At 31.4% G+C, this 23,494-nt stretch overlaps 1 protein-coding gene across 3 annotated transcripts in view; it reads right to left on the bottom strand.

The window, feature by feature from the left end:
- LOC124360421 (NADPH-dependent diflavin oxidoreductase 1) overlaps positions 1 to 23,494 on the bottom strand; it is a 40,854-nt gene that overhangs the window by 1,512 nt on the left and 15,848 nt on the right. For 2 of the 3 annotated variants that reach the window (XM_046814039.1, XM_046814038.1), the window contains 7 exons: positions 21,778 to 21,960; positions 17,870 to 18,118; positions 16,741 to 16,864; positions 5,846 to 6,094; positions 3,374 to 3,628; positions 3,022 to 3,186; positions 2,661 to 2,887 (listed from right to left, as the gene is read on the bottom strand). In XM_046814039.1, coding sequence (XP_046669995.1) covers positions 2,661 to 2,887; positions 3,022 to 3,186; positions 3,374 to 3,628; positions 5,846 to 6,094; positions 16,741 to 16,864; positions 17,870 to 18,118; positions 21,778 to 21,960 — 1,452 coding nt within the window. The remainder of the gene's footprint in view (positions 1 to 2,660; positions 2,888 to 3,021; positions 3,187 to 3,373; positions 3,629 to 5,845; positions 6,095 to 16,740; positions 16,865 to 17,869; positions 18,119 to 21,777; positions 21,961 to 23,494) is intronic. The other variant, XM_046814041.1, reaches the window with a different exon arrangement.

Raw genomic sequence — 23,494 nt, 5'->3', positions numbered from 1 at the left:
GTGTCGCTCTCGCACCACTTTACGCCTACGCATGTATGAACCAACATTTGCAGGATACCAGGATTATTGGTGTGTTTGTTTTGCAGTGCTCAAACTATCTAAATTGTATTATATTTTTTTAAATTTTGTGTATTTTTGAAAGCAATAATGATCTATAGTAACAAATATATGATAAAGTCCCGCCACTTTTCAAAAATAAAAATTAAGAAATTGGTTGTTTTTTTTTGCAGTGCACATAATTATTTAAATTTTGGGATATTTTTTAACATTTATTGTACAAATTAATTTTTGAAAATAATCATACCCATTAGTAACAAATGTAGCCTTTCATGTACTATTGTGGTTTGTACAATATTTATATTTCTTCAAGAGAACCTGGTTACCATCATATATTTTCTAAAAATGAAGAATAAGTTGACTAGTTTATATTCTAATATTTGTTATAATATCACACTTTACAAGGTGCAGTCCCAACACATAAAAAAAAACGCATAGATTTTGTAAGGATAAAACTTACAATAAGTAAAAATGAAAGTTTTTTTTTTTCTAAACAAGTGATATTTTAGTTACAAGCCTAAAGGTTTTTCTTTACATTTATAAAGAATTTGTCACTTACCATCTACAACACATTCTTTCTCTATAATGCTCAGCAAATCATATCTAGAGTTGTTTTTTGTTTTGACAAATAGATACTGTTTGGATAATTTTTTATCAATGAAACTAACATATTTTGATAGTAGTGTATTAGCAAATGTGTCTTGACATTTTTTGCCCTTTTATTTATAACAGAAATACAGAATATCAACAAGAGGTACTTTACATAAAGGTGGACTTTTGGTTAGTTTTTTAATATTTTTTTTTATTGCTGCATCATTATTATTCATATAAAATGGATTCACCAGCCATCAACCGTACTTCAATTGGGAAGAGCACCAATAATTTTTGAATATTCCTAAACTGAAATTTGGTCACTCAATGTTTTTGGTTTTAAATTTCCTTCTTCCAACTTCCTCTTCTCCTTTTTTGTCTTTTTGGGGGTAGATTGTGGTAGCTGACCACCACAGATATCAGGGAACCAGATCAACAGTTAGGATCAAACATATCATTTTGGTGATAAGGCAGCCATCCTGACTGTTAATCACAGACAGATGTGCCTAACTGAAGACAGGAGTGAATTGAGTGAGTGACTGTGTGAAACAGCAAGGTGCAAGCAGAGAGGTTATATGACAATCAGCAAGTTGTATATTATTGTTGTATCGATAAACTATTAATTATTAAATAAATTAACCGTAGAACTGGCATGGAATAATAAATGCAAATATACTAAGTGAGATATACAAAAATTCAAGACATCAAGTCAGGGCGGCTGTGTGATCTAAGGTACTACTCTGACATGGGAGTTAGCCTTGAAGTTGAGGGTTTGATTTTCATGTTGACATTAGAGATTTTTGCGGTCTGGTGTATACTTATTAGATTCACTTATCTATAGTAAAATTGTTTGGAGGGTCCACCTTAAATTAGCAGTGGTCGGCTTGGGTGGAAGTTGACGGGACCAGTGATTTTCTTATATATGTGCATTTTATTACTGAATCATGACCATAATAATAGCTTTTAAGAGTAAAAAAATTATTTGTACTTCAATAACACCTAAATTATAGTATGCAAAAATCCGTACACACACCGGGAAAAATGCATTATAAATTACGATTTTGCCAGTTCTAGGGTTAATAGATAGAGAAGGAGTAGGTGCCAGAAATTAGAGGACAATTAATTTTTTAATTTTAATACGTAGAAGCATGTTTGGGCGTGAACGAGGATCGATGCATCGTGTCAGTGCGTCTTATCATATTTCTGTCTAGTTTAATATGTATTACGATGTACAATGTATTGTTTCATTTTTAGTTTCAATATAAATATAAAATCATCAAAGCTGCCAGTAGAATTTGTGTAGTTTAGAGGACTATGGTCGCTCCACTGCCTCTTCATATTATCGTGTATGGATTACCAGCATAGTCCTGCACAATAACTTACATCTTTTCTCATAGTCCACTTTGTAAAATACACTACACATCATTACCAGTGGTTAAAAAAAAAATTAAAATAGAACATTTCTATCCATAAAAAGACATTAACTTTTACATCAACTAACAACTAAAATAGCCGTAATTTGTGCATTATAAACCTATTTAGACAAATAGGATAACATTGAATTTGTCATTAAATTTCCAACAAAACACTACTATTGCACATTTTTTATGGGATTAATTGTTTTCTTTTGCTGTTTGACATTAACCGTTTTTGAGATACGATTCTCAAAATAAAAGCCAATATGGACATAAAAAAATTAAACTAAGCAAGCTAAAACATATGTTCGTATAAACGTTATTGCTTGTTCATGTGTTTATTAATTTTGTGATGTTAATCTTTTGTGAAACACTGTATTAATAAAATTTCCTTACGTGCCATCAACGGGTACTTTTTGTTCTTCAGTCTTAATTGATATTAATAAACATTTAAAAGTCATTTGACAAGTATTTTATCTTTCAATCAATGTTCGTTTGGTTTTTGAAACTACAAAAAAAGTATGATAGAAACAGCCAGATATAAAATAATTAATTGAGAAAAAGGGCTATGAGGTGTTATGGTTGCACTCTACTAACATTTTATGAGGTTGATCTCTGGAGAAGGCTGTGAGGAGCGTGAGTTTTCTCATGTGTTCCAAAGATTTCCATTCATCGGCCATATGGAAGTCTGCCATGTGGTTGCGGTTGCCAAAGACCAACAAAAGAGTGTCACTGTCTGCTGAATCTGAGCACACTCTCTCCTGGATAAAACTGCGGAATGGAGCCACTCCAGTTCCAGGTCCTACCATGATTATTGGAATACTCTAAAACAAGTCCAGTTATTAAATCAGTACAAATAGTACTTACAGTATTGATATTATGGATACCATATTTCAATGTTTATGCCTTAAGATAAAAGTATAATTATATTTATTTATATGTATGGAAAAAAACTAACGTTGTCCAGAGGAAATGTAAAAGAGCCTTTTTTAATGCACACTGGCAAGTGATTGTTGATGGAACATGAAGCTAGCCAGTTGGAGCACAGCCCTAATCTGGGTTTAAATAGTGATGTCTTGTACTGAACCACAGCCAGTAGGATATGTATTTCCCCAGCATGAGCCTGGAAACAAAATAGACAAAATATAAAATAATATAAAGTATTTTTGTTTAAGTTTAATTCTGTGTTATTCATATATAGCCTCTGATTACACACAATGGAAAATGTTCATACAATTTTTTAAGAGCTGTTAGCCGCTCAACCATAAATATTATACTAAATTAATTAAATGTAACAAAAATATATTCACCTTAGGAGATGATGCAATAGAGAAAGCCCTTTGGCGAATTGGTTGAAAGATATCAAAGAAATATGATATTGGAATATTTGCAGATGCATAAGGAAAATCAGAGAGTACTTCTAGAATAGTTCTGCGAGGACGATTACAATATTTAAACAGATCTTCCTGGCCTTCTGCACTGATCAGTTCCTGTAACTTCTCCTTCTCCAATTCTGATGTGGTGAAGTTACACATTATCTGGAATGTGTATCTCTTGGGAACAGCCTGTAAAAAAAATTCAGTTAGTAGTTCTTACAAGATGGCATATTAAATTTACATCTTTCAGTACAAGTATGTTAGCACATGAAAACTCTTATGGTAACAGAAACAAGTCTTTAATATTATTAAATTTGTATTGGGAACTGGGAAAAAATTGTCTAGAAATGTAATACAGTATGTATACTAAAAAAGTATGTTTACTGCTTATTAAATCATTATTTTTTATATTATAAAATAATATGAGACACAAAATTCTTTAGCAAAAAGTATTATATTTTCTATTATTTTATACATATTTGTGTAATATTATTTCATATATTACAATCATCACTGACTTCTAAATATTAAGCTAATAAATAAGTATTTTTTCAATGTCGTTATATTCTAATAATGAAACTATGTGTTTATGACAACTGAAATAGGAAATAAAAATTCTGAAACACAACCTTGAAATAAATATCTTGTTAACACAGTATTTATTACTATTCCATACCTCTTTGTACTGATGTTTTTATTGTTTGACATTATTAAATTTAACTTATCTTTTAAAAAGTGTTTTTCCACACCTCCATGGCAAATTAAAATTATATTATAACAAATGACTTAAAAACCAATTTCAAAACATTTATGATATAAAATTTGACTACATAAACTATTTACTATAGTTATTCACATATACCACCATAACCTTTTAATTAGTACGCAATTTAAAAAATTTGAGGTTTCTGAAGAATATAGTATTCCGCAACCAGGTGTCTCAATAAATATAAATTTTTTCCAAAAACACCAAAGAACAATTTGTGTTTAAAATAGTGTTTTGTCTAAAAAAAAACAATCTAGATGTTTTGTCGTCCTGTAATTTTCAACATTTAAAATCAATTTAATTTTATAATGTACTGAAATCAATCAAATGTTATAAATTTAATAATATAATTAATTTTGTAAAACCCAATATGCAAAATAACTTCATTTCAGTTTATTTTGATTATCAAGTAAGAACGGAGAAATGCGGACATCAAAATAGCCCACCCCTGATGGCTACAGAGCGATCATGTGTGACATGATATTTTGTGTCCCGAAACAACAGATTTTCCCCATGCAAAACATACATCCATACCCCGCCAAAAGAAGTAGTCACTTCAAAACAATAAAAACACTAGAACATATGCATCAGTGTTTTCATTTTTAGATCAACACAGATTGTGTAGTAAATATATTTTAGTAATATTGAATGCCACCACAAGACCAATTATATCACGGCTTATTACTACGATTAATAAATGCTCTCTTATCTTTATTTTATAGTTTACTTTTATTTCTGTTATTTTGCAATATATTTTTGTTTTATATTACATTGTATATGAATAGTAAAATATTTGTTTTCTAACGTTAAAATAAAACACTTACGCTGAAAGATTTCCTAATATAAAATAGTTGTAATAAATAAAATATATTTTGCTAAATATTAAAGATAACTTAATTTGATGCTGATAGTTTGAAATAGTCCTATAATTGAAATCTACATATAAAATATCTACTACTAAAACAAATTGGAAAAACTTTATGGCTAAAAAAGAAGTATAGTTTTATGCAAATTACATTTAAGAATGTGTAGCAGACTTTTTTATAAACAATAAAAAGATACATAAATCAATGTAATGTTTTCCATATAAACTTGTCCCAATAAATTACAAACATGAGTAAGAAAATAGTTACTTGGAATTAATAAAGTATAAACAAGACTCAAGTAAAATTTTACTTACCATTATATGAAGAATAATTATGTAGTCAAAAAATACTCAAAAATTATAAATGAAAATGTGGTTGCTGTATCCACATTTCCATATAAAATTTAGATGATAAAATTATACATACAGTAAACATTTCATAAACATATACTCACTGAGCTACCCAAAATAACTTCTGTTGCAACTAACTTAGCAGTAACTGGTGACAGTGAACTGAAATATTAAAACCTCTTTTACTCAACATATTTTAAAAACAATATATATTGGAATAATTAATATGATATTATGTTGGATACATTTTTTAAAAGTCTACATATACCTTTACAAGGACTATGTATCAAGTTGGCTACAGTAGAGACAACTATAGTAACTAATTTAATTTAATAAATTCGCTAAAATTTTGTTGGTAGAATAATCTCTTTTGTACATTACGAAACATACAGTTATTTTTGTGTAATATATTAAAGTCACTTACATTTAGGTCCCAATACAGCTGAGCACACTGATGTAAAGTAACTGGATGAGAAAGTGCAGGAGGGACAGGCATATCATCATCCTTGCTCAATATAGTCAACATCGTGTCAGGCCTTAGACAATGCAGATTGTGATTTTTAAGTATTTCTAGCAACTGTTCTGTTGATTCTGGTAGGTTCTGAGGTCTGATCATCACAACATCTCCAGGGCTGTATGAAAGAGAACTTTTCAGTTTTATTAATCTCACATCCTATAACACAAATAATTTCAATAAATTAAATACAAAATTAAAGTTAATAATTTTTTTTAACTTTGAACAAAAGATAAATAAGGAAATTATATAAAAAGTATAAACTTAACATCATTAGATAAACTGAAAAGATGGAATTTTAAGGTTTATATCTTTGTGTTCTGGTATATTTTATCAAAATCACTATAGCTATTTGATTTCTTCCTAATTGTGACAGATGCATATACAAATAAATTGGAATTCTCATCACTTTGCCATGTTACTACCAGGAATACGAATTAGTCTATACAAAAAGTATATGATCTTTTGTTTTTTAACATGTTAATAATTTTACTTATTTGTTTCATAAATAAGTTGTTAATTTTTTTCTGAACATGATCATAAATAATTTGTTTGTATTTACAACAAATACAAACAGTTATTGGTGTTGGTTATACTTTGTGACGAAATTCAGCTGAAAGTATTAACAGCTGTTAAGTATCAGTTCACTTTGTATTACATGTCGTAGTGCAGTCTGCCGGATCCAATGTAAAACACTCCAAAATCAACAACTACTTACAAATGAAAAATTAATTAAAAAAACATTTTCCAGTAGACCAAATTGTGAATCTAAACCATTCTCGAATTCCATTGAAAACACACAAAGAATTTCATCAAAATCGGTCCAGTCATTTCGGAGGAGTTCAGTCACATACACACGAACACAAGAAATATATATATATATATATATATATATATATATATATATATATATAAAGATAAACAGAGAAATAAAACTTGTAAAGTAGGTTAAATTCAGTTTTAAAATTTATATTTTTTACTTTGATCTAGTAACTTTTATTTGTTTTGTTACATTTTATAACTTTGGCCAAATAAAAATTATTTGTTTGTATCTTTGTCTTACATTTTCTTATGATATATCATTATATATAACATAATAAAACAATATTTTGAACATTAATATATAAAGAAAAAAAATTACCATACATAATATTTATATTTTAGTAAAAAATATCTGGCATGTAGAAAAATATTTTCAAATAAATTAGTTATAGAAACAGAAACAGAAATCTTTATTTGCTATCATCAAGATAGAAACAGGCGTCATGTAGGCTACATTATATATAGAAAAGAGTCTATTTGCTTGCCAATACTCACTCTCTCCAGGTTAAAAATTCATTGACACTGTAGAAGGGTCTATCTGCCAGCCAAGATTTTAATTTCCTCCTAAAAACTTTCAGCTCCAAGAACTTCAAGGATGCGGGTAAGGCATTGTAGAATTTTGCACCTGCGTAAGAAGGTTTTGATTCAAAGAGCTTCAAGCGATGGACCGGCAGGTTGAAGTCAGTTCCATGTCTGGTGCAGTGTGTGTGAACATCCTGATGTCGCTTATTTATTCCCAGGAGACAAGCTAGTGTTGTAGACTGGAAGATATATATATTTACAACGGTTAATAACTTCAGATGTTTAAAGACTGGCCGGCAACTATCTTGTATTTTCATTCCTTTTATGGTTCGGATGGCTCTCTTCTGTAAAATTAGAAACTCGTTGTAAGTTATGTGCAGAGGTTCCACCCCATACCGAAACTCCATAGTATATGAGGCTCTCAAAAAGGGCATGGTAGGCTGTTAAAGCTGCCTCCTCTGTGCTGACAGATAATGTTCTTTTAATGGCGAAGGACAGCTGTGGACAGCCTTTGACAGAGAACATCTATGTGCTCATTCCACTTAAGATCTCCATCCAAGTGTAATCCAAGATGTTTAATTGAAGTGACAGCATCGATGTCAGGAAGGTTTGAGACTTCATCCCTCTTGGTGCCAAAGGTAACCTGCTTGGTCTTGGAAGCATTGAACACAAGGACCATGCCTTGCACAGTAGTCCATCGCCAAATTCAGGCCAATGTACGCGTTTATTTCGAGGCTTTCAACAGACTTCTGAGAAGTGAGTAGGACGGTGTCGTCCGCGGACATGATGGCCCTACATAAGGCTCCGTCACTGCAGGCAGGTCATTGGTGGACAGCACAAACAAGAGTGGGCCCAAGACCGAGCCCTGAGGAACCCCCCTCACCATGGGCCGAGAGTCTGATCTGGATGTGGATCTGATGCCTTTGATGGATTGAGCTATTTCAACCACTTGGTTTCTGTGAGAAAGATAAGATCGAAACCAACACAGTGCCGTATCTCGTGATACCAAGATGGTGTAATTTTGTCACAATCATGTCATGGCTTAAACAATCAAAGGCCTTGCTCATGTCAACAAAAAATGCCCACAACCACTATCTCCATTTTCTATGCCATCCACAATAAATTTCAAACAAATCCACCAAGGCTGTGAGAGTGAACCTACCCTTTACAAAACCATGTTGTCTATCAGTGAGAAGATTGTTGATATTTAGGTGTTCAAGGATTCTAGATAGAACAATCCTCTCGAGGATCTTAGAGATAGTGGGGATTAATGAGATGGGCCTGTAATTCCCTATTTCATGTTTACTGCCTTTTTTGAGAAGAGGAAAAACTTTGGCGGTTTTTAGTTTTTGTGGAAACACACCCTGGGCCAACGACAGCTGGATGACATGAAGCAAAGGGTGGTAGAAGTTCATGTTTGGCTGCTTTCAGTATTTTAGCTGAGATTCCATCCACTCCCGTTGAAGATTTAGGCTTCAATGAATCTATTGTAATTGCAAGCTCTTCAATTGATACGGGTTTCAGGATATGTATAGTTTGTTCCACAGGGATTTTTGCATGAGTAGTTTCAGCTTGGTTATAAGAAGGGCTGCTATTATTTACTCTAATTGTTTCATCTGCTATTGTTGTAAAGTATCTGTTGAAGTGATTAGCTACGTCTGTAGCATTATCTACCACTCTTCCATTTACTTCAAGGTTTATGGCATTTACAGAAGACTCTTTGGACGATTTCCTCTCACCATTGATTATTTGCCAAACAGCTTTGCTTTTATTCATAGATCGGCTAATGACAGATGCGCTATTTTCTTTTCTTAGAGACCTAAGTTTTAAGTCGTAGGCTTTTTTTAGTCGAACAGCAGTCTGTTTATCATTGTCTGAGTTATTCAGGATGTACTTCCTTTGAGCCTCCAAAAATTCCTCTTTCAATAGCTTTGCTTCTTCGTCGTAGCATGGCAGATATTTTGTAGTTGCGGTTTTGTCTAGACTTCTTCAGGGGGCAATATATATCTAGATTAAAAGTTAGAGTGTGAATCAGAGACTCATATGCGCCATCTGCATTGTCTGAACCAAAAACTCCAATCCAGTTCTCAGCTGCAAAGATTTTGTTTTAGGTTGTGCAAATTTTGTGCATTGAGGTGACGACGAAGAGAAGATTCTGTTATTCGTTGTCTTGCTGGGAAAGTGAGGTGACAAAGCTGACACGTCGTGGTCCGTCCGAGATCGCCGTCTGCATTTTGATCAACCTTAATAAGATTTGTACTGACGTTTGTACATACGGCATCAATAGATGTTTGTGAAGATGCAGTAATCCTAGTTGCTGGGAGTTGAAGCCTCGTCAGGCTGTGTGAGGCCATAAGGTCGTTGAAAAGGGTTCTTTCAGGCAATGGCTGCAAGTTGTCGATATTGATGTCACCTATTAGAAGTACCCTTGCCCTTGTTTGAAGATGGAAATGAGCCCAGTATATCTGACAGGAGCTCAAGTGCTCGAACGATAGTTTTCTTGGCGTTTTATAGGAGGGCGATATACTCCTAGAATGTATAGAATTTCTTTTGCCACTCAACTTGATGGATACTACCTGCTACCTCACATATCAATGGTAGACTTTTACATTCCACGTTTTAAATTAGCAGTTTCGTTTTTTCTAGGGTTACATTTTTGTATATATTGCGACACCCCCCCTTTTGCCGATTTCTTCTCCCGAAGGCAGAAATCAAACTATAGCCAAGTAATCTGGTGTTAGTGATTAGGTTGTCGCTTTGTCCATGTTCAGTAATCACAACAATGTCTGGTGATAAAGAATGCAGAAGATGATTGAATCTATCAATCTTATTGCCAATCTATCAACATTTTGGTGTAGCACAGTTAGAATTTTTTGACGTGTCCATCTTGAATTTATGAAAAGACGTCTTCTCTGAGTAAACTTCTCTCTGCTTTTCTTCAATGGGCTCTTCCATAAAAAAGAAGTCTCTTGGTGGCATGGTTCTTGAACTGGTGCATCTAATTCATACCTGACGCAGTAGACTCACAATACAATGTCACCTGTTACCGAGCAAACACTACGTGCTTGGTGTCAGACAAGTGCCCCGTAGCTGGTCTGTCTTTTATTTGGTTTCTTTTCAAGAATTGTTCAAAATTACTTTCATAAAAAGACTTCAAGACACTCTTTTTTATCCAAGGGGACTGCAAACATTGGGGGTTTATTTCCCAGTTTCAAAGCTGATTGTAAAGCTTTAAAGCTCCGAGACAACGCCCAATCTTGTTTCAACATCTGGGAGAGAATCACATTAACAACTGAGCTTTGTTATGTTAGGATTTCTTCTGTTTCAAGTTTTCTTGTTCAAGTATTGCATTTTTTTCATATATTTAGCTGCTTGTAAGGAAATGCTGAAAAACATTCTTTCTGTTTCTTGAGCTAACTTTTTTACGTTTTGTTGGTGTACAATTAGGTGAAGTAGTAGTATTTGTATCAAACAAATCATAGGATATGTTTATATATAGTATAAATAACATAAAAACAATGTTAATAAAAAAATAATATTGCAATCACTAGACACTTCACTTATCACAACTATTAATAACCCTTTTTATAATAAAAATAATACAAATCACAACATAAACATGATAACAAGCCACTGGTTGCTCTTACTCCCAAATATCAGAACAACAATGCTGTGTAGGATATTGGAACACAAATAACAGACAGACAGAGCACTCAAGAATAGGGTGAATAGTCTATAGAATAGTCTATAAATCAGCTGATGTTAAAAGTGTTGAACCCAAATGCACATTATTGTAAACTAGAGTCCTTCTATTAGAATAGAATAGAATAGAATAGATTTATTTCCTTTTTTTATACAATGGTACATTATTATACAAAACAGTAAATTATTTACAAAATTAATATAACCAATGAGTTCTTACCTATAAACTTAACTACACATTATACTCGTACTATATTTAAAAAATTTACTATGGATAAAAGGAAATCTAGGGCCTCTTAGGCAATGCCTGTTTTGAGGTTCCTACAATTTAAATTAAAAAAAAAAAATCTCAGCTACCAGAGAGGAAAAAAAATTATACTAACTTTAAAAACAAACGGTCTACTTTACTTGAATTGTTGCCATACCTAAACTTTGCAACAACTTCAACAAACAAACAAAATCGGTAAAAAAGAATTAATAAAAAACAATTATTAATCACCGACATCATTGTGAATTTATTATTCTGTAATATTTTGGGAAAATACAGGCTGTAGTCAGTTGTACCATAAAAACTACTCATTTGTCACTATATTAGGTTTACTGCTGTATATTAAAAAGAAAATCAACACTATTTACTTCTACAAGATAATCATTTAATTTTTTTTTTAAGTGAATTTAGTGGATGAATTTTTTATATTGTCTGGTAATTTATTAAACATGCGAGGCGCGATAAAGTTGTAAGTTCTAGTAAAGTATGCATTGTTTGGTTTGGGAACAATGAAATTGCTACAGTTTCTAAGTTTTGTTCTATACTTATTTGCTGGTTGAGGATTGATAACCACTCCTAGAGTAAAATGAACATATTACCTTATAAGCAAACAAATGATAAAGTTCGAGAATTTTAAGTGTTTTAAAAAGCGGGCTTGTATGTTCAAATTTATTTTTAAGACACATCAATCTTAATATATGTTTTTGCTGTATGTATATTATGTCTAAGTAAGTCTTATAAGTACTACCCCAAATCACGATTCCATATTCCAAACGACTTTGAACCAATGAAAAAATATAACATACGCAAAAAACATTTATATCACATAAGTTCCTTAAAAAATAAAAAATATCTTGTTATGTTGTTTAATTTAGCCCTTAATTTAGTTATGTGTGCTTTCCAAGAAACATCACTTTCTAATATAACACCCAAGTATTTTATCTCATTTGTGGATTTGACAAATGTGCACTCATCTCTTAAACACGTTCCGATACAATTATTTTCAAGGCAGAACGCACACATGTATCTAACTTTTTTGAAGACAGTTGGGTTTTGTTTTAAGGTAAAAGTAATAAATTTGGTTTTTTTCTGAACTCAAGACCATACAATTAGTTGAAAACCACCACTTTAATGCTTTAAGATCTTCCTCCATTGCTATTTTCTACTGTATTCCACTCAAGTCCTTTGTAAGACAATGCCGTATCGTCAGCAAAAGATGTCAAGTTACCCTTAAATGTAGCTCCGCACAGATCATTTATATAGATTATAAACAATAGTGCACCCAATACCGAACCCTTCGGAACACCACTTGGTTATCTCACCCAAGTTACTAATAACTGAACTCACTTTAACACATTGTTTTTCTCTTCAAAAGATAGCTTTCAAACCATTTATGAACAATACCTCTAATACCAACACGAATTAAAGTTTTGTCCAGAAAGAATATTATGATAACCGTATCAAATGCCTTCCTAATGTCCAAAAATAATCCTCCCACGCACTTCCCTTCATTTTAAACCATTGTGTACATCAGTCATAAAATTAATTAAAGCATGCTCGGTATTTAGCCCAGATCTAAATCCAAATTGGTTGCAGCTAAAAAAGTTTGTATTTTGCAAAAAACCTATTATTCTTTTTTTCATTAATTTCTCAAATACCTTGGAGAAACATGAGAACAAGGATATTGGCCTGTAACTGTTACATTGTGTTTTGGATCCATTCTTGTATATAGGTATCACTACAGCAAGTTTAAGTTTTTTTTGGAAAAACTCCAGTAGTAAAACTTAAGTTTTATGATATACGTTAGAACATCAATAATTTTAGTTTTTATTTTCTTCAATAAGACAGAACTAATTCCATCTACACCTGCAGCACTGTTGTTTTTTAGAGAATCAATTGTAAGTATAATCTCTTGTGGTAATACTGGTTCTAAATATATTGACTTTCTTTCTATTCTATTTAAAAACTGGTTTTTATAAGGCAGATTTAAGAAATTATTACTGATTTGTGAATTTAAATTTATTTGATTTACTATATCCAATAAGAAAGAGTTAAATTCATTAGCTACTACAAAGGGTTCATCACAACATCATCATCATTAATTTGAACTTTTATCTGACAATCATTTTCTCTTCCTTGACCTGTTAATTTATTCACTAATTTCCATGTAGATTTCGAGTTTCCTTTACTTTGCTCAAATTGATATTTGTAATATTTATTTTTGAGGTCCTTAATATCTATTTTTAACTTATTTCTAAACGCTGAATAAATATTTTTTTAATTCCACATTTTGAGGGTGCTTTTTTAACTAATTTAAATAGATGATTTCTTTTCTTTATTTTCATGCAAATGTAATCATTAATCCAAGGCTTGATTTTAGTGAAAGATGAATAATTAGATTTAACTTCAACCTTACTTTCAATTATGAACGTCTCCAATACGTCAAAAAAAACTCATCGAATACAGATGACGCATCAAGCCGACCATACACCGGTGTCCAGTCAGCGTTGTCTATCAACTGTTCCAAACGTTTGTAATCAGTGCGGCAGCGAGGAGCGGAGGACGGGGAGGCACAGCTCCGCTCCCCTCCACACCCTCCCAACACGCACACTTTGTACTTGCACGAGTGAAGTGGTCAGTTTATGTCCAGATGCCTAACACTTGCTTCTTACATTTACAACACCTTTATCAGAAAGCCTAACAAACACATGGTGTCTATACAAGTTTTTGACTCATTAGTTATTCTAGTTGGTTCATTCAAACAGTTTTCTAAACCATTAATTGCCATAAAACTACTGTATTCATACGTTGCTGTTTTAAAATTATAACAATCCAAAATATTTATATTTACATCTCCGACCCACAATAAATTTTTAATATTTTTAAAGTATTATTCATTCTGTTGAACAACATTTTTCATATCATCAACAAAAAACATCCGCTGTAAAGGACTGCAATCTATAAATAGCGATCAATGAAAACTTTTTACCCATTATTTCAAACGACAACAGGAGCAAATCAGCTGATTGACAAGATAGATCTAATTTACTAACGTTTATCAATGACTTTTTAAAATAAATTGCTATACCACCCGCCCTGTGTTGTTCATTACATTTAAAATATAAATTATAATTATTTAAATTATATAAATTAACTTCATTAGAATTTATCCAAATTTCAGATAAAATTATTATGTCAGGAGAAAAATTGTTACTTATCATTTCAGCTGAAAATAGATCAAAGGTTTGCTCTTATGCTTCAATATTCCGATGAAATATTACTACATTATTTTCCATTTATTGTTACATAAAATGTAAAAAACCTGAATCAAGAATGAAACAGATATTAATAATAAGGCTATATCTCAGAAAATTAATACTATTAAAGTAAAAACTATATATAATTAGATAAATAAAAATTGCATTTTTAAATAATTACTTGGTTTATAAATTTTCTTAGAAAAAAATCAAACTAAGGTTATAATAGCTTAGTAATACATCGGTAACTCAAAATTGATCTTTGGAAGGTGATTACCATTATCGTTACAACCTACAGGTTAGCTACGTCAGCCTGACAGGTCACCTGAATCACTGGACTCTTCTCTTCTTTGCGCATGAGGATCTTCCCGTTGCGGACCCACAGGAACCTGTATCCTTTGTCCTTCTTTGCCTTCCTCGCCTCCGCGAACAGTCTCCGCCTTGTAGGTGAAAGGGACTCGTTCAGGTACACAGGCTGATCCATTGTCAAGTTCATGTGTCTGGTCGAGAAGTTGAATTTCACACGACGTTTCTTCAGAAGTTCCTCCTTGTCTAGACGTCTAACAAACTTCACTATTATACCAGGTGGTGGACTTCCAGGTTCAGATCGTCTCCCCAGTCGATGACAGGCATCTATCATCGAGTCAGTTATATCCCTATCCAAACCTTTCCCGACATCCTTGATCACTTGCACAACATCCTCATTCTTGCTCTCAGGAAAAACTCCATGGATTTCGATCGCGTTCAGCCTCGAGTATTGCTCCATGTCTTCGATCTTACGCTCAAGCTCAGAAACTTTACGTGTTAATCTATTGTTTTCTGCTATTATTTAATCTACTACCTTCAAAACATTTATCAATGGACTCCTTATGCTCAATCACTGACCTCGTATTTTCTTCCAATTTTTTCATTCATGTGTTCGTTCGTAGGCCTTATTAAAGTCCGCCTCTTGCTTTTTCTGGTTATCAGCGATTTCTATGATTTTCTGCATTTACATCCTCCAAAGTGAGCGACCCCCTCAGTAACTTCAGCATCAAAACGAAGACTTTTCCTTCTTACTGCACTACAAGGCTTACACCTCCATGGCAAAACCCTCTGCATTTAGACATTCTACGTCAGCCCTACTATAGTTGTAACACTGCGCATGGAACTCCTTTTTGCAGTCACTGCACTGCAACTTAACTTGGTTAGATTTCACAGGTTTCACACACACGTCACAAACAGCCATGTTTGAAAAAATAATAGCGAACCAGCGAAATAAAATATTGTCGATGTAAACACCAAAATAAGTATACAAAGTAGAAAATAAATAGAAAGCTTGCACTAACTGGCATATATAGGTTTAGGCTTAGAACGACCGGCACACAGCGTTATCTCTGCGACCTTCACTCTCTGAGCGCCGACTCATGACTTAGACTATTTGAGATACACAACAGATGTCTGTTTTGTACTGGTTATTAATATTTGAATTCTACCAAGTAACAATGTTACCGACACTGATTTGTAACAAATAGTATCTTAATGTATTATCACTGGTAAATGAATACAAATTTTCCAATATAAATTCCATTATTGCAAGCCCTTTCAGAATCAATGATTCCATCATCAGGCACTTCACAAATGAATATATTGCAAAATTTGTATTCATTTACCAGTGATAGTAAATTAAACTTTTTTCAATGTTCCAAGATTATTCCTTTAAATATTATCTTAACAAATATTTGTGTGTCTACTTCCTTTAGTCGACCAGATTATGTTTTTTAAATTATCTTTTCAGTAGTAAAAACCACATCTCTGTTTTTAAGTGATATTTCATGATTTCAATTAAGTTACATAGTTCCTATCATAATTACAGCTTCTCACATAATACCTATTTACAAATATTGAACAATTAATGTATTTAGATATAGCATATGTAAGATTGCAAACGATATAACACTTTAGTTAAATAATAAGTAACATATTTCACATTCATGAAATTTCTGATTTCGCATTTTGCTTTGAGTGATGAACAATATTTTTGCATTGTATTGCAAAGGTTTTCTATGATTAAAAAAACCTCACTGTGTTGCCTACAAAATAGTGAAGCTATCCAATAGTAAATTTGAGGTTAGTGAATCAAACTAAATTTTAATTGTGCCCTGTCTTTTACATGTACTATCAAGAGGTGACCAAAAAGAGTAATTTTAAAGACCATGTCAATGATATTGAAACTATACTTGCTAGGCTCATACCTGGAAATGCTGATTATGAGTAATCCGCTGATTGGCAAAAACCGGACAGAGAGAGGAGTTGTCTTCCCACTGTAACCATTCTGTTCTGTTTGAGAGGATCACATCTGAAGGCACTACATTCCACCTTTAACAGATGTTTCTTAAGAGATTATTTAGTTAAAACATTCAAAGACTTAATAATGAGATTTATTTGCAATTATGTTGTTTACTACTATTATTATTAGTAATTATTTACTAGCAAATAAATACTTGTAACGTTGCAATAAATACAATAAAAGATGCAATATGTGTGTTTTATTAATGCATAACTGTTTAGTGTGATAGATAAACATATCAATGTAAATAGTTTGTCAGTGTTTTAAATTTTGTGAAAATTGCTTCTATTTAAAAATTATTTTCGTTTTATTTGTCTTATGAATTCAAACTAGATAAGATAATATATATTGGAACCATGCCAGTTTTCTTTAATTTACAACACATTAGGCAAAGTATCAACTTTCACATAAACTGTTATTACTTCACTTCTATAAAAGGAGGAACTCCAAGTTTGTCTCATTTTTCTGACATTTAAATTTAGTTTATGACTGCATGCAAACCGCTATAAAGGAATGTCTAATATTTATTATAATAGATTAAAATTTAAACATATCATAACTCCACTATTGAATTTTTTAACTGTTTAATACATTAGTGTGGGAAAAAAATATTTTCACTTGAAATCGTACTGTGAGATCCATTCATTTCTGATGAAAAATAGAAATATTATTATTTTGTAACCAAATCTATGATCTAAGGCTGAGAAATACCTTGGCCTTCAAGGCACTAACCACCTATTAAAAAATGGCCTTTACCACACATCACCCTAAAAATATCAAACTTAACATTGTTAAAAATGTACCCAATTAAAAATAATTAAATAATTTTGTATTTAAAACTTTTTTTTAGAAAGAAGAACATTAAGAAAATTTTATTAAGCAAATTAACTTTATTTTTCTATATATATTTGTAAATAATGATTTTTGGAAAAATATTAAAACAAGGAGGATTCTCCAGAGTCATATATTTTAGATGCACCACTCAAAGTGTTAATTTAAATACTAGATCTGTTAAATAAAAAACACTCATTCACCTTGAAGATGGAAATGTAACAGCTTGAGAAGACAATTCCACAGGAAGAGGATACATGATATTTAAGATGTTCCAAAGATTCTGTAACCAAGGATCAACGACAGCATCAGCTCCAAGGTCATGTTGATCATCAGCAAGCCCTACGTTACACAGGGCATGAGCTCCAAGTCCTTCCAAACGGCGATGTAATTTTTTTGCAACATGATTGAACTTAACATATGATGAATCACCAAGACCCAAAACTGCAAACCTAAAGTAAATTTGTATAGAGTTAAAAAAACAGCACTAATGACAAAATGCAGTCATTCTAAAGATAGTTAAAATAACCATATAAATAACCGTTTTAAATGGTTATGAAAAACAAAGAGTCAGGAAAAGAATATGTAATGTGAGTTAACATGTTTTTTTTATTATTGTTGTTGTTATTACTATTACAAAAAAAGAATAAATTCCTACAATCTCCACAAAGGCTTTACATCACTCTGTATATGGAGAGGAGCTCCAATAACAGATTGTAATAGTACAAAATAATCTGAAGATTGCTCAAAACTATAATAATAAAAATTATTACTGATATTTCTTTTATTAATATAAAGCATATTAAAATCTTCTACATTGTGAATTAAAAAAGTATTTTAACTTTTATGGATATTTTTTACTTTGATCTAGTACAGAACATCCAACTCAATATTGAAGAATTGTACTGAATAGCTGGAATATGTTTTCCAAATTTATTAGTTTAACACACAATTACATATCTGAACCATAAAAAGGGCATGGATATAGCTTTATTAATAACATTGTTAGGGGCATTGTTATGGAGTAATGCAATTTCTTAATTTCATAACCATAAATATAAAAATGACATACCCATAACAATAATTTCTCACAGTCACTTCAGTGGCATTTATTAAGTAAAAATATGCTTGTATTGTTATCAAACTGAATACACAGAACATTAAAAGTTTAGTTTATTATAAATTATAAACATATTTACAAAAAATCTGAATTACAAACATTTAACAGGGTAGCACTTAGTTTTCTAATAGTTTTAATAATTTCCTTACCCACAAGAGATCAAATTCTTTTCATTGTTAAAACAATCATTGAAAACACAATATACGTAGCATTTTGTTGTTTTATACATACAAAAATCTAATGACAACAGTTGTTTTACTCTCAGTGTAGAGCTGTGACACTAGAGCTGTGACACGAGTACCAACTTAAACGGCTGAAGGCCGAAATAACTAAGTTACACTCATAGAAAGTCTAAAGCAGACACTAACAGTTTATGTGTAATTTTTTAACGTTTGTAAAATCAGGCGTTTGTAGTTTAAAGTGTTAATTGAACATATTCTTGAGCAATTTTATTCATATACAAGTATGTATAAGTAGAGAACTATTCATAAAAAGTCTAATGATTTTTTTTTAATTTCACTAAACAAATTATTTTAGACATCAGAGATATAACATATGTGTATGACTACATATTGTATATAAACATGTAATTTATTTACAATTATAGAAGTTTTCATTGAATAGCATAACATTTAAAACTTCTTGAGGGGAAGCTGATGAATAACAACCCGAACACCCTAAAGTCCTATTAGGATGGACACAATTAGAAAAATTAAAAGTCCAAAATGAAGTTTAAAGTATATTACAGAAAATGCACCATTCCAGATGGTGTCCATTCTACACCATGGATGAGTTCCTGAACTGGAAAAGAGAAGAGCAATACTCTAAAAAAAAACTAACTATGTAAATATTTGACGCCACTGAATTTCTTGATATTTTGTAAATAAAGAATTTGTCTATTGTCTAAGATCTTAAACTTATTTTTCAATAATCACTGTTGAGTTTTGTACATTTATGCCCAGCAATGATTCAATTTCTGCATTCCATTTAAGAAAAAGTCAATATCTTTACCTTGGAGCCAGCATGCAACTGCAGATTTTACTTAACTATCAAATTCATATTGAACTTCTTTCAGATGCCTTAAAGTTGTGGGAAAAACCAGAAGTCACATGGTACTAAATCTATAGTGTGTGGGGGATGGGCTCCATTTCAAAGTGCTGAATTTTTCATATGTCTGTCAGCTGCAATGGAGTCTGGCATTATCGTGATGCAGTAGGAATTCTGTGCGCTCTGGTCGAATTTGTCTAATACTGGTTTTTAATTGAATGTTCGTGGAGGGGTTGACCCCAAGTGTCTGTACTCCATAAGATAGATTTTTCTTCCAAATCATAGTAATGAATTAATGTATCATCTCCAGCAAAGTATAATTTCTGATATGTTAATAATAAATCATCCCCTATACCTTCATATCGTCAAATATTTGTCTGACAACTTTCAAGATGTTAAGCTTTCCATTTCAGGAGTAAGCATTCTTGGCAAACAACAAGTACACTCTTTATGGTACCCTAACTGGTGAATCATTTTTAAAATATCAAGAATAGAAGTGATTTGATGTTATTTTATTTATTATACTTTTCCTGAATAGGTACATCAATACAAGACTGGTTTTCATTTGCTGTCACACTCACTGGACTACTGGAATGAGAAGCATATTTTACAATTAATATTCTACGTCCATAATTTTTAGCTTTTAAAACCCAATTTCTAATGTGACTAATATCCATAGTTTTGTTACCATAAACATATGTCATTCGCTGATGAATTTTAATGGACAGACAATTATCTGCAACATGGAATTTAGCTACTGCTCTTTGTTTAAACTGTAACTGGAAACGTGTCTCACTAATCTTGTATCTGAACATCAGACTAAAGTGACCAATCAAAATGATATGTGGCACATTTATGATTGTATTTGTCAAATGAGTCTACGCCTGATAACCTATCTTGATATTCGCCGGAGTGATGCTCTCGGAGGCGTTATTTATCAGCTGCCCTTTATATATATATATATAAACATAATTGCCATTTATACAGTTTAATGTATATATATATATATATATATATAATTTCAATAAACATTGAATCACAAAAAGTACTTGCTCCGCCGGGAGCAATATATCTTTTTTATATATATAGGTAAAAAAGATAGGGCTGAACTTCAGACAGAAAATGTTTTTGGATGTTTCATGCCTTCAATGTACCACAATTACGTGTGTGTGTGTGTGTGTGTGTGTGTGTGTGTGTGTGTTCTATAAAGGAAACACAAATTTCAATAATACAAATTTGCCACTCAGTATTTTATTCTATCTCAACAAACGTAACATTTTTTTAATGGATTAAAAATAGTGCTTTTGTAAAATGATTTATTTTACATGGTTAGTTCAAACGAGATAAAATATTTTTTTAAGACCCCAATTGGATCTCAAAGTGAAGGAATTATATTGTTACATCAATACTAAGTGGAGTAACTGCTTTAATTAAAAAATTACTATATTTTCCAGGCCTTGACTTAAATTCACCTAAAAAAAGGTTAACCATAATATAACTATTTTCTATGAATATTAAAAAAAGTTACGATTAAGCATAATTTTGATTTTACCACCATAAAAAATTGACTTTCGGCACTTACACCCCATTGTGTTTGGAGTGAAAATGTGATCTCTTTTATATTATGGGGTGTAACAACAATATATGCAAATTTGTCACAGCACTGTGAAGTGTGAAGGAAGAACTTTGCAAGAACACACATTTATATCTTCCCGACAGGCTCTCTCTATACAAGAACTACAACATAATATTTTACTATATGTATTTAATTATGCTTTATTTGCTCTCCTGGCAAGTGATAAAAATTGAAGTCTCGGTAGAGCAAGTATTCTTTCTCTACCAACATTTACTTTAATTAGTTTGATGGCTTTTATCGAAAAAAGTTATAAATATACCACATAAAAAATAGTACTGATTTAGGCTACTAAAAACACATATTTTTACCGAAGATTTCTTAAAGAATCCACAGGCAAGTTTTTTCTCAACAAGAATTTCCAGAATTTCTTCATGTTATCAGGCTGATCTCCTTGTCCAGTAGTTGAGCATACAAAAACCACCAATTGTTCAAATATAAGTTCAGAAACTGTGTAGTCATCCATCGCTTTAACTGGCCCATGGAAATGGTTGCTGAAACAAATAGTGTTTTATTAGTAAAAAGTCTTATCTACAAATTTTCCTAGTTCAGATAATCAATTTTACTTTAAAGAAATGTTTAAAAATGTTATATTAAAAATAATTTTTTTATATCTATATGAACCCCTATAATTGTATTATATGAGATTTTAATATAGTATGAGTAAGAAGTAACAATTTTCCAAATCTACATTACAATATTCTCAAGACCCATAGCAACAACATGATAGGGATTCAAGGCACATTCTACATTCATCAGATACTGCCTTATACTCATGGAGATATTTGACAAGAAGGATTCTCATATAGCTGAAGAGTAGCTACAAAAAGTTCTTGAATAAGAAGAAGTAAGTAAATTATTTATCTCAGATGGGGAACTTGTGTCAAAGTTTATATAAAAATATATACATTTTAAGTCTTAAAAACAATACAGCATGAACGATACAGATAGCAAATTTATATATATATATATATATATAGCTTCATGCAATCAGAAGTTGATAATGGCTTTATCACAGTCTGTTTCCCTAGAGCGCTATATGAGCCAAAATTTAATCATGACTTTCACCAACCAATTTCCAGCCACAATCATACAAACCTCAGAGACGTATGGTTAGTTTCACTCTCTAGACTGCAAAGTTATTTATTGATCTGATGTTTTTAAATCTTGTATCATGGTACTAACAACACAAACATATATATATATATATATATATATATATATATATATATATATATATATAGGTATAAAAGAAAACAAAACATGTTTCTTCAACTTGAAAAGCTTAATATTTCGTTACTTTTCAGTAACATTATCAAAAGCATGTATACAATAAAATATAAACAAATATAAAAATGAAGGTTATAAAAACATTGGAAACAACAAAACAAAACATATGGTATCAAAGAAGAAAATTAAACATGTAACCTTTCCTAAACACAGAGATAGATAAAAAGTTTGAATAATAAATTTAAATTAGCTGTGTCTCAAATTTAATCCATCTGGTGATTTTGATTGAAGAGCCATTATATTTGCTTGTTCATATCTTCTTAGTAATAATTTTGTGTATTCTTTATTGTCATAATTTTGAAACTTCTTGATGCCAATTAGAGAGAAACAATTTTCAAAGGTTTTGTTGTGTTGGACAGCGTGTGCAGATACGGGTCTAAGTAAATTTTGACGTCGAACATCGGCACGATGATTGTTCATCCTCAGCCTAAGTGACGTAGATGTTTCTCCAATGTAGTCTTTAGGGCAATGTTGACAGGATAATTTATAGACTACATTTTCACTGTTACATGTGATATCTTCTGCAATAGAATATTTTTTGTGCGTAACGCAACTTTTGTAACAGTTTGTAGATTGCATCATATTGCATATTCCACAGCGTGGTTTATTGCATGGATGGCATTGTGTTTGAAATTTGTGTGTTGAAATTTATCTTTAATGTATGTTTTATCTTTAATGTATTTTGGATGAACTAATAGATTTTTCAGATTTGGTGGTCTTTTGAAAATAATTCTAGGA

This window comes from Homalodisca vitripennis, chromosome 4, assembly GCF_021130785.1.
Source record: "Homalodisca vitripennis isolate AUS2020 chromosome 4, UT_GWSS_2.1, whole genome shotgun sequence".
In the NCBI taxonomy this organism is placed as follows: domain Eukaryota; kingdom Metazoa; phylum Arthropoda; class Insecta; order Hemiptera; family Cicadellidae; genus Homalodisca; species Homalodisca vitripennis.
The sequence above is the reverse complement of the archived record's forward strand: the minus strand, read 5'-3'. Positions and strand labels throughout refer to the sequence as shown.